Source organism: Muntiacus reevesi, chromosome 5, assembly GCF_963930625.1.
Source record: "Muntiacus reevesi chromosome 5, mMunRee1.1, whole genome shotgun sequence".
Taxonomy (NCBI): domain Eukaryota; kingdom Metazoa; phylum Chordata; class Mammalia; order Artiodactyla; family Cervidae; genus Muntiacus; species Muntiacus reevesi.
The window spans coordinates 75,020,108-75,035,626 of NC_089253.1; the positions used below are offsets into that span (position 1 = coordinate 75,020,108).

Sequence of the window (15,519 nt, forward strand, 5' to 3'; positions counted from 1 at the left end):
ATCATAGGTCTAAAGGCAAATTTTACAACTATGAGATTTTGAGAACACAACATCAGAGAAAAATTTTGTGACCTTAAGCTAGAAAGGTTTCTTCAATATGACACTAAAAGAAGGATCAATAGGAAGAAAAGCTATCAGTTGAATTTCATCAAAATTTATCATCAAAATTTAAAATTTGTTCTGTTCAAAAGACACCATTAAAGAAAAAAATATATAAGCTACAGGTTGGGATAATATCTGCATGGCATATGTTTAGTAAAAAGCTTATATTTGGAAGATATAAAGGACTTTCAAAAATAAAAACAAGAAATGGGAAAAATATTTAAATGGACACTTCACTAAATAAGACATATAGATGGAAAATGAACACATAAAAAGATACTTAATTTTATTTTTCATCAAATGCTAAAATCCCAGTGAAATATCACTATAAATCTTGTAGAATGACTAAAATGAAAAAGACTGATCATCCCAAGTGTTGATGAGGATATGGAAGAACTGGAACTCTCATACATTACTGGTGGAATGTAAAATATTATAATAAATTTAACATTTTCTTCAGAAGTTACAAATATGTGTACCACATGATCCAGACATTCCACTCCTAGGTATTTATTTAAGATAAAGGAAAACTTACTCCATACAAAGACTGGCAGCTTTAGTTGTAATAGTGAAAAACTAGAAATAACCAGATGTACAGTTGGTGAATAATAAATGTATAGTATCAATATATCTATGAAGTGGAATTACTACTCCACAGTAAAAAAGAAATGAACTTTGATACATGCAACAACATGAATGAATCCTAAAATGATTATGCTGAGTGAAAGAAGTCAGACCAAAAACAACAGATACTGTATGATTCCATTTATATAATATTCTGGAAAATGCCAGCTAATCTATAGTTTCAGAAATTAAATCAGTGGTTTCCATAGGAATGCGATTAAAGCAGTTGGGAAGAAGGTATTACAACAGGGTTTAAGAAACCCTTTCAAGGTAATCAATATGTTTATTATCTTGATTTTGGTGATTGCTTCACAGGTATAAGCATATCTGAGAACATCAAGTTGTACACTTTAAATATGTGTGGTTTATTGTATTCTGTTATACCTTAATAAAGCTGTTGAAATATAGATCCGTTTTAAAAGAAAGAAATATAGGGATTAATCTCAGAAGAGAAATATAAATGAGTTACAAGCAGTTCCTTCTGAGAAGCCACAGTTAGGGGATAGACCAGTCTACTGATTTTTCAATATTGTGTTATTAATTGGTTTTTAACCATTTTCCTATTATTTAATACTATACTGGCTGGAAAAAGATGTCTTATTCACACAGTATAATTTCCTGAAGTTAAAATAATGAAGAAAACTTAAAAGTATTGGCATAAAACCTCTCTAAAATACACTATTAGGTTAAAACATAAAGCAATTTACAAAACAATGTGCATAATATGGTTCCATTTATGTAAACTGTTAGAGATATTATATGTACATACACATATGTACAAAAATGTTTAAAGAAAGGAATGAAAGGCTATGCCTACCAAAAATATCTGAATATTATACAATAAGAAAATTGGATGAATAGGACATTTTAATCTCTCCCCAAACTAAATATAATTCAATTTACATTAATTTATGTGACCTGATATGAAGAACTGACTCATTTGAAAAGACCCTGATGCTGGGAAAGATTGAAGGTGGGAGGAGAAGGGGATGACAGAGAATGAGATGGTTGGATGGCATCACCGACTCAATGGACATGAGTTTGAGTAAACTGTGGGAGCTGGTGATAGACAGGGAGGCCTGGCATTCTGCAGTCCATGGGGTTGCAAAGAGTCAGACATGACTGAGCGACTGAACTAAACTGAACTGAATGTGACCCTCTATTATAATTACTTTTTTTATGTCAGTGACTGATAGTCACCTTTGATTTGTTTCTATCACATTACTCATAAAGTAATTTTATGTGTTTATGTTTGTATGTATGTGCAATTTTATTATTGTAGGATCTTGTAGATGAATGGGATCAAAACTTAGCTCTCTTCTCATACACTCTTGAGGAATGGATGAATTGCCAAAGAAATTGGCTTTATCTTGAACCAATCTTTCATTCTACAGAAATACAAAGGTAAAAAACTTAAACTATGTCATGTGTCATGTACAGGTAAAAAAATGTATAGTAGTAATTTATTTCCTGTAATTTTTGAGAAATAATTTCCTCAGTGAACACTCTAAAACTATTCTACCTATAGGTATAGGAATATAGTCTGCCAAACCATTATTATGTAACCATCTTCCTTTTTTAAAAGATTCGAAGCATCATCTTTATTAAAAAAAAAACCTTATTTCTCAATTATTGATATAAAGCTATTAAGTGCTGGGAAATAAGTGACAAATGTCTTAATCCTTAAGCCACAATGCTAGATGTCTATTTAGTTCTGGAATATTAGTATGGTTTTCATGTGAACAATAAATATGTTTTTAATAGTATTCAGACATTAATGATAGTCACTTGCTTTGAACCATGTGAAATAATAGAGGTCCTAACAATTGTCTGAAACTCTACTGTTTTTTTATTTGTAATATTTGAATTAATTTGTCTTTAAGTGATAGCTCTCAAGAGTACTTGAGACATGTGCTCTGTAGACAGAATTGAAACTACTGGCAGTAAATTACACAAGATAGTCTAGAAGCCATTCTGAAATAAAGCAGGAAGGCCTGGGGAAGGTATTTGTAAGGCATATTAGAACAGAGTACAAGAATACCTTGAAAATCAGGTTAACTATTTTGAACTTTATTTTAGTGGCAAAGGAGAGCTATTAAGAGTTTTACAAAAGAGAATGGTCTAGATGTAAGTATTGCTTTGTAGGGAACAATACACATTTTTGTTATACATATATGTTTCTTGTCATTTGAATGTTTTAGTCTTTCATTATTCTATGGGTATTCTGATAGTTCTCAAAGGTGAAACCACATACCTTAGGGATATGTTCTTTATGACTACAACTTAATGTCATAAATTCAAACTTTAATCCTACTTTCTACTAAAGATTTCTTAAATGATGGCGAGATACAACTCCAGGTTAAGAATTCACATTATTACCAAGTTTTTCTTTTCAGGATTTGCTGTGAGGTTAGAAACGGGACTTTTAATTAAGGGATGCTGAAGGCTTCTATACAATCATTGTAAAGAAAAGAAAAAATAAACCTATAATGGACCTGTCTTTGACTAATGGAAAAATGATGATGGCCCTGATACCAGGAGGAAGATGTGAAGAGAGGAAAGAGAAGATAGGTTTACTAGAAAAAAGAGTTCTTTAAGGGGAATTTTTGAGAGTATAGTATGTAGTGCCATTTACCCTCACTCCCAACTAAATGTGAGTTATACTAGAACCTCCCAGAGACACGGGGAAGATGCGAACTGAAGGTGAGATTGAAGTCTCTCCCTGCTAAGATTTTTGCTGAGCTGTAGAAATTTTTGTTTTTGTGTAGTGACTTAAGTCGTGCCTGACTCTTTTAGTGTGGGTTGCCCTATCCTTCTCCAGGAGATCATCCCAAACCAGGTATTGAACCTGTGTATCCTGCATTAGCAGACAGATTCTTTACCACTGAGCCATGAGGGAAGCCCATCACTAATTATTAGAGAAATGCAAATCAAAACCACAATGAGATATCACTTCACATCAGTCAAAATGGTCATCTTGAAAAAAATCTACAAACAATAAATGCTGGAGAGGGTGTGGAAAAAAGGAAACCTTCCTATACTGTTGGTGGGAATGTAATTGGTACAACCACCATGGAGAAAAGTATAGAGGATACTTAAAAAACTAAAAATAGAACTACCAGTGGAATCCATCAATCCCATGGTACATGCACCCAAGTTTTAATTGCTGAACTATTTACAGTAGCATGGTAACAACCTAAATGGCCATTGACAGATGAATGGATAAAGTGTCGTACGTATATATAATGGTGTATTACTCAACTATAAAAAAGAACAAAATAAGCCATTTGCAGCAACATGGATGGACCTGAAGATTATCATAGTAAGTGAAGTAAGTCAGATGGAGTAAGACAAGTATCATATGATATGCCTTATTTGTAGAATCTAAAATAATGGTTCAAATGAAGTTATTTACAAAACAAAAATTGAGTCACAAATGAAGAAAACAACCATGATTACCACAAGCAAAAAAGCAGGGGAAGGATAAATTTAGGATTAAATTTACATACTACTATAAATTAAAAGACGCTTACTCCTTGGAAGGAAAGTTATGACCAACCTAGCATATTAAAAAGCAGAGACATTACTTTGCCAACAAAGGTCCGTCTGGTCAAGGCTATGGTTTATCCAGTGGTCATGTATGGACGTGAGAGTTGGACTGTGAAGAAAACTGAGCGCCGAAAAATTGATGGTTTTGAACTGTGGTGTTGGAGACGACTCTTGAGAGTCCCTTGGACTGCAAGGAGATCCAACCAGTCCATCCTAAAGCAGATCAGTCCTGGGTATTCATTGGAAGGACTGATGCTGAAGCTGAAACTCCAATACTTTGGCCACCTCATGCGAAGAGTTGACTCATTGGAAAAGACCCTGATGCTGGGAGGGGTTGGGGGCAGGAGGAGAAGGGGACGACAGAGGATGAGATGGCTGGATGGCATCGCCAACTCAATGGGCATGAGTTTGAGTAAACTCCGGGAGTTTGTAATGGACAGGGAGGTCTGGTGTGCTGCGATTCATGGGATCGCGAAGAGTCGGACACGACTGAGCGACTGAACTGAACCGATATATATATAATACATAACTTTTCAGGACCTACTGTATAGCCTAGATAACTCAATATTTGGTAATAACTTGTATGGGAAAAGAATCTGAAAAAGAATGGATATGTGTATATGTATAGCTGAATCACTTTGGTGTATCTTGAAACTAACACAACATTGTAAACCAACTATTTTCCAATTAAAAAAAATTTTTAAGTCTTTCCTGTCAATTTCTTCTCCATCTCAACCTCCAAGCTATTCAGGTTGGAGCTGGCTAGGATGGGAGAGGGAAATTGCGTGAGCAGAGAAAGTGAAAGAACCTCTAAAACACACTTCCTGAAAACACTTCCTTCCTTAAACTCCAACAGTAATAGCAACAAAACTCAATATACCACTAGATTACCATGCCATGTGTGGAGTTTGCTTCCCTTTTCCAAGGAGGGAAAATAAGGATAATCTGTAAAGGAAAATTTCTATACTTATGTTGAACCTGCTTTACATTTCCTAATCTTCTAAGATTAAATAATTACTAATAGAACTTGGATTTTCTTATACACGCCTTTATATTCTTGCTCCTAAGTCTAGTGCCCTCTCTGCAGTTCTCTTCTCCTTTTACACTCGGATCAAATAGCTTCTTCCCCAAAGCCTCTCCCCAAATTGCGTTTCCTTTCTAGGATTTCAGTAGCCCTTTGTTTTACTACATTTTGTAGGACGCAGATCGTTTCAACTTATTTTATATAGAACTCGGTATGTATGTATCTTCTCTCTCTGACTCAGTGTTAATATTATCTTATTAAATGATGAATGTATGTCTAATTTATCCTAGCATTCCCTACCAGGTACATCACTTGTACATAATAGACATTCAGAAAAATCTTTAGTTAGTGATTGGTCAGCAAAAATATAATCTCAGTGCATTTTATAAATTGAACAATGCTGTGCTGTACTTAGTCGCTCAGTCATGTCCACGTCTTTGCGACCCCATGGATTGTAGCCCAACAGGCTCCTCTGTCCATGGGGATTCTCCAGGTAAGAATACTGGAGTGGGTTGCCACACCCTCCTCCAGGGGATCTTCCCAACCCAGGGATTGAACCCAGGTCTTCCGCAGATGGTACCATCGGAACCACCAGGGAAGCCCTAAATTGAACAATATTCAGTGGCAAATGCATCTAGGTTATGGATTTTAATTATAGCCCCTTCAAAGACAAAATTATCTCAAATTTTCTTTCTAAAGGCAGCTCCCGGCAGAAGCAAAACTCTTCTCTCAAGTCATTTCCATGTGGAAAGAAATAATGTTAAAAGTACACAACAGACTGGATGCTTTGCACATAGCTACCTCTGCAGGAGTCCTTGAAATTCTGCAAAATTGCAATATACATCTTGAATATATAAAGAAAAATCTTGAGGTAAAACTATAGCAATTGTGAAGTGGAGAATCATTTAATTTGCAAAATGTAATGCACTACAGAAACTAATTCCCATGTAGATTTTCTTCTTAACTCTAGCAGCCAACAATATTTCAAACTCTCACAATATATAAGTTAATGAAAATGCTATTAAAAACAATAAAAAAGTGGTTGAATCAATCTAGATGACATTAGGCAAAGTATCAAATTTTTGAGTGCTTAATTTTTCTTAACTTTAAACTGGGAGTAACTCTTACCTTGAGGGATTTTGTGTTAAATGAGATAATGAATTTAAAGCACAAGAGGTGGCACAAAGAAAGTAGTTAATAATGAATGTTATCTATATTAGCACCAAAACTATTGTTAAGTTGATAAAATCAGCAGAAGTTGAATATTTTGATGATTGTATAAATTAAGTTATTGGTTCATATATTTTTATATTTCCAGTACATTAAAATGTCAGCTAACCATGCATATCTTTAAAAACTGGTTTTAATATTTGAGATTTGTGGTGGACATACTCACTTTACTTCATAAACCAAGATTTTTTTCCCAGGCATTCATCCCTTTTGCTTGTTGAACATGTCTTAGTGGTTATGATAAGCCCTCCAGAATACCCACATATGGCAGTTACAGTCTACAGAAAGTTCTCTGCCCATATGTGTGTGTGTGTGTATAATGTATATATTTAATGAGAGAATTTTAAAAGTCTGTTGCAAACAAGAAATTGAAGATATAGGAGAGTAGTAAATAAAACAGGGATAGTTCACCCACATAAGTGAGTCGTATCTCTTTCTCTGAAAAGCAGAGTTTAAGATTGATGTGAACACAGATAAATTGTGGGTAGCGGTGGAAATACCGGACTTCCCTGTATAGTAGAATGTGAAGTGGCCTGCTGAAATGACAACTTATTCTCCAAGAGGACAGGGAATTAAGAGCAGAAAGTTGGGAATGCTGGAAAGCAATGATGATAATACTAAAATACGGTGTTTTATTAATGATCAATAATAAGTGTGTGTGCATGTATGTAAGACTTGGATTTTTTGTTTTTGTTTTAAATTGCTTTAATTATGGTTCTTTTTTTGTTGTTGTTAGTAATTTAAGTATGTTTTGTTGAGCACAGTATGTTGTTTTGACTGACACTACTATGTATACTGAAACTTTAATAATGTGGCTTTTATATGTAAATGTAGGCACAAATGATAATGTAACTCATATCATGATTAAACATACACTCTGAATTGTATTTCTTTTGAATCTGGACAGGACTATCTTGAAACTAAAAGAATGATATTCCCAAGATTTTACTTTCTTAGCAATGCTGAACTTCTTGATATTCTATCTGATAGCAGAAATCCTGAGTGTGTACAGGTAATATCAATAATGTCATTCATTATTCTCTGTTCAGCAAAGTTATTATCCAACCAAGTCAGAATTTTATAATGTTATTGACATTTGTTTCTGGCCCACAGCCTCATCTTGTGAAATGTTTTGAAAATATACGACACTTATTGATATGGAAACAAGAAATTGGCCCTCCTGCTGTGATAATGTTCATATCTGCTGAAGGAGAAACTCTTGTGCTGCCAAAGTATGACATCTATGTTATAAACTAAGCATTTAGACTCTGTAAATCTTCATTATTTAAAACCTTTGCTTGGAAGTTTCTGACATTTCATAGACATTTGCTAATTGAACTATTTCTTCAAATTTACTTATGTAGAGTTTTACCTTTCCATATCTATATATATTAATATATCCTGTAAGCCAACACAAAGTTTCATTATATGAATATAGGTAGGAAGGAAATTTGCTATTTGCTTAGGGTTGCTGATGCTACTCCCACTGCTGTTTCCTCTGACTTCTGGTTTTGTCATGAGTGGTTACCTGGTTTTCTTCCATTACACTAGTGCAATTTGCCAGCCCTTGTAAGGGCTCCCTAGCCTTTGGCATGAGGTTCCTAAAGTGAGTTGATTAAAAAAATACTGTGCCCAAACCTTCCCATTCACAAATCCTTTAACCCGGCCCTGACCTTGGCTTGCTGTTTGGAAGATTTATTAAGGAAGCCAAAAATGCTTTGTAATATTTACCTATTTTGCAAATTCACATTTTACTGGATCCTCTTAACTTTGCAGATTTATTGTTTTGATGTCAAAATTTCCTAAAACTAGGTGATCTATTTTCTAATTTAAGATCTAGAAATACCAAAGACAGTATAGAATTATAGTCCTTTAGCCCATGAATATTATAGGTGTAGTTTTAAGACAGTTTTACAGACTGACCAAAGGAATGAAACATGAATAAAAATAATAAAAAGAATTCTTCATAATAATTATTTTTGAAAATATTATAGGAAAATTCGTATAAGAAGTGGTATAGAACAATGGCTGGTAAATGTAGAGAAAACCATGTTTGATCTGGTAAAAAAGTAAGTAAAATTTTCAAATCCTAAGATTATATGTATATGCATACATGTTTTTAAGCTTGTTTAATTATCTACTAATATAAGTGGGCAATATCCAGAGAAATATATGGAGTAAAGTCTTTTTATGAAATGGGTTTTGATAGAACACAATGGCACATGACTAAATGGAAAGCACTCAGTTTTGCAATGTAAATGTCAGTTTTAGTGTGTACTCATGGACAACATTTGGACAGTCTTGTGTACTTTGAAATTCATAAGTTTCTGAAGACTGGCCAGGACCAGAACTGATATTCATCTCTGCCTGCTTTCGAAAAACGTAGTGCCCAGGAACCCTCTGGTTGCAGCCCACTTCAGTACTCTGCACTTCTGTCCCACTTTTGCTTCCTAAGATTGCTTATTTGCTTTAGTTTTTTTAATGCTCTCCTTTTTATATTTCTATCATTGCAATCTGTTTTAAAGAAAGAGCCTCAGGGTGTGAATTTTGTAAACTAATTTGACTAGATCAGTCTTTTGCATTTCTAATTATTTACTCCTAAAACTGTTCAAATGGATCTGACGGGGGAGCTCTTCATGTCTCAATGCAGGAAGAATTTTGTGAGAGGCAGAGTGATAGATGGAGCCTCCCAGGAAGAATACGCCAGCAATGCTGGAGACAGTTTGATCCCTGAGTCAGAAAGATCCCCTGGAGAAGAAAATAGCAACATACTGTCCAGTATTCTTGCCTGGAAAATCCCATAGACAGAGGAGCCTGGTAGGCTAAAGGCCATGGAATCGCAAAAGAGTCAGACACTAAACAATTAAACCACAATAACAAAGTGATAGATAAGAAATGACTTACTAGAATAGCTTGCTTGTGAGGCTTACAAGCTGGTGAGCAAGAGGGTGCCTCCCTTGAGAGGCTATAGTTTTATAATCAAAGGAAAAGTGGAGAGAGGGAAAAGAGCACCTTCCTTCTCATTCTTGACTAGAGATCACATTGCTGTCATCAGCTCCTCCTTTTCATCAGATGGGGGAGTTTTCTTGTCCCTTCATGGACAAACTGGGACCATCATGGCACTACTCAAATCAGCAGAAGGACGGTATATACTAAAAATGGTAAATCATCTCATATTTTAGTATAATGTCACATTTTCCATTAGTACATGAGAGGAGAATGTCCTAGGAACCATTAACTTACTGAATTCACTGGGCAGGATGTGGGTCTCATGGCATCATTGTTTAATTGTTTGGAGGCATATCTCATGCTTTCTTGGCATAGTTTCATTGCTAAGCAAGCCTGCTTCACTTTGTAGTTAAGTAAACCTGCTTTCTTGAGTGATCATTAATTTCAGGGGTCTCACATACTTTTTTTCTTTACTTACAATTCTCTAGTGGAATTAAAACTATTTAATTGACTTCCCTGGTGGCTCAGATGGTAACCTTGTTTCTAATTTTATTGGGAAAGCCTCTAATGTTTCACCATTTATGATACTTAGGTTTCTCGAATATACCCTATATCAAAGTCAAGTATTTTATTCTATTCCATGTTTGCAGAGTTTTTTTTAATAAATAAGGATGTTTAATTATATCAAGGACTTCCCAGGTGGCTCAGTGGTAAGGAATCCACCTTGCCTGGGAAATTCCATGGACAGAGGAGCCTGGCAGACTACCACCCATGGGGTTGCAAAGTGTCAGGCATGACTTGGCGACTAAACAACAAGAACAGCAATTACATCAGATATATTGTGAATCTACTGAGAAACTCACATGCACTTTGGCTTTTAATTTGTGGATGTCATGAATTATATGAATAAATTTCCTTATGTTTAACTTTCCTTGATTTTTTAATTTATTTATTGGCTCTTTATTTCCTAAGATGCATGCATGCATGCTAAGTTGCTTCAGTTGTGTCCGAGCCTGTGCGACCCTAGGGACAGCAGCCCACCAGCCTCCTCTGCCCACAGGATTCTCTAGGCAAGAGTACTGCAGTGGGTTGCCATTTCCTTCTCCATTTCCTAAGAAAGCTATCTTAAAATATTTCCCACTGTTTGTGGATTCATCAATTTCTTTTGTGTTTTTAATATCTATCATGTATTTTGACGCTATGTTGTTATTCATAAACTTTCTTTGTAGAGTGTTCTTTTAGTCAAATATCAGTATTTATACCAGTTAGTATTTTTTATTTAATACTAATAATGCTATACTTGTTTCCATAATCACAAACATTTATATAACAATGTTGTTTTTAACATTTCTGTGTCATGTAAATATTTCTTGAATGAAGAATGGATTTTAATTCTTGCTTTTATTTTGTTTTACTTTCTACCAATACTAAAGTACTTTTCAGTGCTGGTTAGTATGTATGCCCAAAAGATCCATTCTCTGCCTTTTTTTTTTTTTTTTTGTCTTATGTCCACCTGGGATGCTCATATCCATGGACTCCTTACCCTCTAGCTTCCAGCTGGGTAGGGCAGGTGTGAAACTCTCTGTTTCTCTTACTGCAGTTTTGACAGAATCTAAGTTCCTTTACCTAAAGTTACAGCTTTTGACAAATGGCCCTTCTCCAAAGTCCCCAACCCTCACCAGTTTCCAGTAATATTGTTCCCCTTACTTGTTCAATCCTTTGATGATAACAATGACTCCCATTTGCTAAACTGTGATACTTCACTAGCCCTGCTGGTTCCTTTAACTCTGCCCTCATCCTCTGCAGAGTGTACCTTCATTAAACTCTCTTCAAGGAATCTTTTGAATGTGCTGTTTCCTGCTGACTGATATGCTGCCTGCCTTTCAGCAGTTTTTTTTATTATCAACACATTTGGACTCCTGCTTGCCATTCTGTTGTTTTCTAACTGGACTTTTGGTTTGGGGTTTTCTTTTCACTTACTATTGTTAGACTGAGTTTCTTAATCTCTTTTATTGTAGCTGTGCTACAGTTACACTTTTTTTTCCTAGTGAATACTCAATATTTTAATATACTTAGTGAAGCATTTTAATCAAATTCTATAGTATCTCTGATTTTTCCCCAAAGAGCATGAGTCAATTCATAATTCCCTCTCATCATGTTGTAATTATTTAGGATTTTATTCCAGATTGCTCTTAGTTCTCTATTTATAGGTCAATAATTATCCATGCTTGGGTTTCCCTGGTGGCTCAGATGGTAAAGAATCCACTTCCTGGGTTGGGAACATCCCTTGGAGAAGGAAATGCAACCCACTCCATTATTCTTTCCTGGAGAATCCCATGGACAGAGGAGCCTGGTGGGCTATGGTCCATGGGGTTGCCAAGAGTTGGACATGACTGAATGACTAACACTTTCAATTATCCATGCTTAGCAAATTTGTGGTTTGTTTTGTTTTCATTTACTTCCTCATTTTTGTTTTTCTGTTAGTAAGGATTTCTGCTCTTTTTCTTGTTATTAATTTCTCTAAAATGTTTCACCATTGTTGGTTGTCTGTTCATATTTATACTGGCAAGTCCCTCTTCTCCTATAAACAAATATTAGTTTCTAATTACAAATATTAGTTTCTAATATCTATACCTATCTGATTGTAGGTATTGCTTGACAAGCAGAATGTACAGGACCTAGTCTGCAAGTAGCTTCTCTTTCAATGTATGGAGGTTGCTTTTCATTTCTGCTGGCAGTCACAAGCTACCCATGACACTTTACTGCCACTCTAGTTCCAACACTGTTTCATTATCTTGTTTGTTATGGAAAAATGCCAATGTCAGCTTTCTTTGTTTCCTTCCTTCCTCTCTTTACTTCCTTCTCCTCCTTTCTTTCTTTCCTACAGTCTTTTAAAATGTGTGGAGTTATTTCAGGCTTCACTCTTCTTCTCTGTCCATCCCCAAACCTAGGAGAACTCCACCAACCACTTCTCTGGGTTTTCATTCTGAGTGGCTAACAGCAGCTCAGGATGGGGGAATGGAGAATTGGAGGAGGCAGAGGCTCATTCATTTCCCTATTAAAGCACTCTCTTAATGAATTTTCTTAAGATTCGTCCTGGGCTCATTCCTGCATTTGTTCAATCTCAATATTTTTTCCATCTGCTAGAAAAATTTCAAGGTTTTGATGCACTGGAGCATACTTTGTTTTCCAACTCTTTATATGTATAATTTTTCATGTATTTTCTCTCATTTGAAGGAATATGGTTTAGAATGAAGATAGGACTGTTTAGTTAGAAATGTCAATCCAATTTCTCCTGATAGATTTTTTAAAAATCAGAATAAATATTTCCAAAACTATGGAGGAAATAAATTATACTGCACTTGTGTGTATATTCATATAAATATAAATGTGGAAAAAGTAAATATCAAAATAAAAAGCAAAGAACTAACAAAACCCAAGTTAAAGATCATAAATATTAATGTAAGTATGTTTATTAACTGAGATCAAAATAAAAATGTAACTATATGCTGTTTGGGAGATACAGCAATACAATAAGTTATGAAAGAAACAGTAAAGATAGTTCATGAAACAGTGAAAATAAGGCCATTAAATTAAATAAAAGATTTTAATTGGTGAAAGGTGCATTTCCCACTGATGTTACTTTGAAATAATTAAGAAGTTATTATAAATATACTTCTCAGCAGCAAAGATAAGAAAATAATAAAAATAGACACCATTTGTAATGCAGCAAACATTAAAAGAATAGTCATTTAAAATATTCTAATAAATGTTGGTAGTTTTTTCAATGAAGTCATTTAAGCATTACAAGAAAATTAATTAATTTAGGGTTGAGAATTTCTAAGGCATGATGTCAGAAATAAAGCACAAGATTGAAGAATTTCACCATATAGAAACTTTGAAGTTCCATATGAAAAAAAGAAACTCACCATAACAATATTAAAACATGTACTCTTGGCACATAATAAGTGTGGTGTTAAATTAAAATGTGGGGATATTTTTCATAATTATATTTTCTTCTTTACTTTAAAAATTAATTTATTTTATTTTTGTTCTTTTTTTGGGTTTTTTTTTTTTTTTTTTTTTTTTAACGTGCTGGACCTCAGTTTCGATGAGGAGACGGTAGTGAGTTCTCACTCATTTTTTGGGTTTTTTTAATTTCTCTTTTGCTAATCTTTTTTTCCTTCTTTAATTAACTTATTTACTATTTCACTTTACAGTATTGTATTGGTTTTGCCATACATTAACTTGAATCCTCCATGGGTGTCATTTTAATTGGAGGTTAATAACTTTACAATATTGTAGTGTTTTTTGCCATACATTGACATGAATCAGGCATGGGTGTACATGTGTCCTCCATCCTGAACACCCCCCTCACCTCCCTCCCCATCCCATCACTCAGGGCCGTCCCAGTGCACCAGCCCTTTGCACCCTGTCTTATGCATCGAATCTGGACTGGCAATCTATTTCACATATGGTAATATACATGTTTCAGTGCTATTTTCTCAAATCATCCCACCCTCGCCTTCTCCCACAGAGTCCAAAAGTCTGTTCTTTACATCTGTGTCTCTTTTGCTGTCTCGCATATAGGGTCATCGTTACCATCTTTCTAAATTCCATATATACACATTAATATACTATATTGGTGTTTTCTTTCTGACTTACTTCACTCTGTATAATAGGCTCCAGTTTCATCCACCTCAGTTTCATCAATTAGAACTGATTCAAATACATTCTTTTTAATAGTTGAGTAATATTCCATTGTGTATATGTACCACAGCTTTCTTATCCATTCATCTGCCGTTGGACGTCTAGGTTGCTTCTATGTCCTGGCTGTTGTAAACAGTGCTGCGATGAACATTGGGGTACACGTGTCTCTTTCAGATCTGGTTTCCTTGGTGTGTATGCCCAGGAGTGGGATTGCTGGGTCATATGGCAGTTCTATTTCCAGTTTTTAAAGAAATCTCCACACTGTTCTCCACAGTGGCTGTACTAGTTTGCATTCCCACCAACAGTGGAAGAGGGTTCCCTTTAATCCACACCCTCTCCAGCATTTATTGTTTGTAGACTTTCTGATAGCAGTCATTCTGACTGGCATGAGATGGCACCTCATTGTGGTTTTGATTTACATTTCTTTGATAATGAGTGATGTTGAGCATCTTTTCATGTATTTGTTAGCCATCTGTATGTCTTCTTTGAAGAAATGTCCGTTTAGTTCTTTGGCCCATTCTTTGATTGGGTCGTTTATTTTTCTGGAATTGAGCTGCATGAGCTGCTTGTATATTTTTTAGATTAATTCTTTGTCAGTTGTTTCAATTGCTATTATTTTCTCCCATTTTGAAGTCTGTCTTTTCACCTTGCTTATAGCTTCCTTAGTTGTGCAAAAGATTTTAAGTTTAATTAGGTCTCATTTGTTTATTTTTGCTTTTATTTCCAATATTCTGGGAGGTGGGTCATAGAGGATCCTGCTGTGATTTATGTCGGAGAGTATTTTGTCTATGTTTTCCTCTAGGAGTTTTATACTTTCTGGTCTTACATTTAGATCTTTAATCCATTTTGAGTTTATTATTGTGTATGGTGTTAGAAAGTATTTTAGTTTCATTCTTTTGCAAGTGGTTGATCAGTTTTCCCAGCACCACTTGTTAAAAAGATTGTCCCTTCTCCATTGTATATTTTTGCCTCCTTTGTCAAAGATAAGATGTCCATAGGTGTGTGGATTTATCTCTGGGCTTTCTATTTTGTTCCATCTATCTATATTTCTGTCTTTGTGTCAGTTCTATACTGTCCTGACGACTGTAGCTTTGTAGTATAGTCTGAAGTCAGGCAGATTGATTCCTCCAGTTCCATTCTTCTTTCTCAAGATTGCTTTGGTTATTCGAGGTTTTTTATATTTCCATACAAATTGTGAAATTATTTGTTCTAGTTCTGTGAAAAATTACTGTTGGTAGCTTGATAGGGATTGCATTGAATCTATAGATTGCTTTGGGTAGTATACTCATTTTCACTATATTGATTCTTCCAATCCATGAACATGATGTATT

At 34.8% G+C, this 15,519-nt stretch overlaps 1 protein-coding gene across 1 annotated transcript in view; it reads left to right on the forward strand.

Annotated features, from left to right (window-relative positions):
• Nucleotides 1–15,519, forward strand: part of DNAH14 (dynein axonemal heavy chain 14) — a 324,938-nt gene that overhangs the window by 82,539 nt on the left and 226,880 nt on the right. Inside the window, exons 13-17 of the mRNA XM_065937125.1 lie at nt 2,009–2,130; nt 5,999–6,170; nt 7,437–7,541; nt 7,643–7,761; nt 8,524–8,598. Of these exons, the coding sequence (XP_065793197.1) occupies nt 2,009–2,130; nt 5,999–6,170; nt 7,437–7,541; nt 7,643–7,761; nt 8,524–8,598 (593 nt within the window). The remainder of the gene's footprint in view (nt 1–2,008; nt 2,131–5,998; nt 6,171–7,436; nt 7,542–7,642; nt 7,762–8,523; nt 8,599–15,519) is intronic.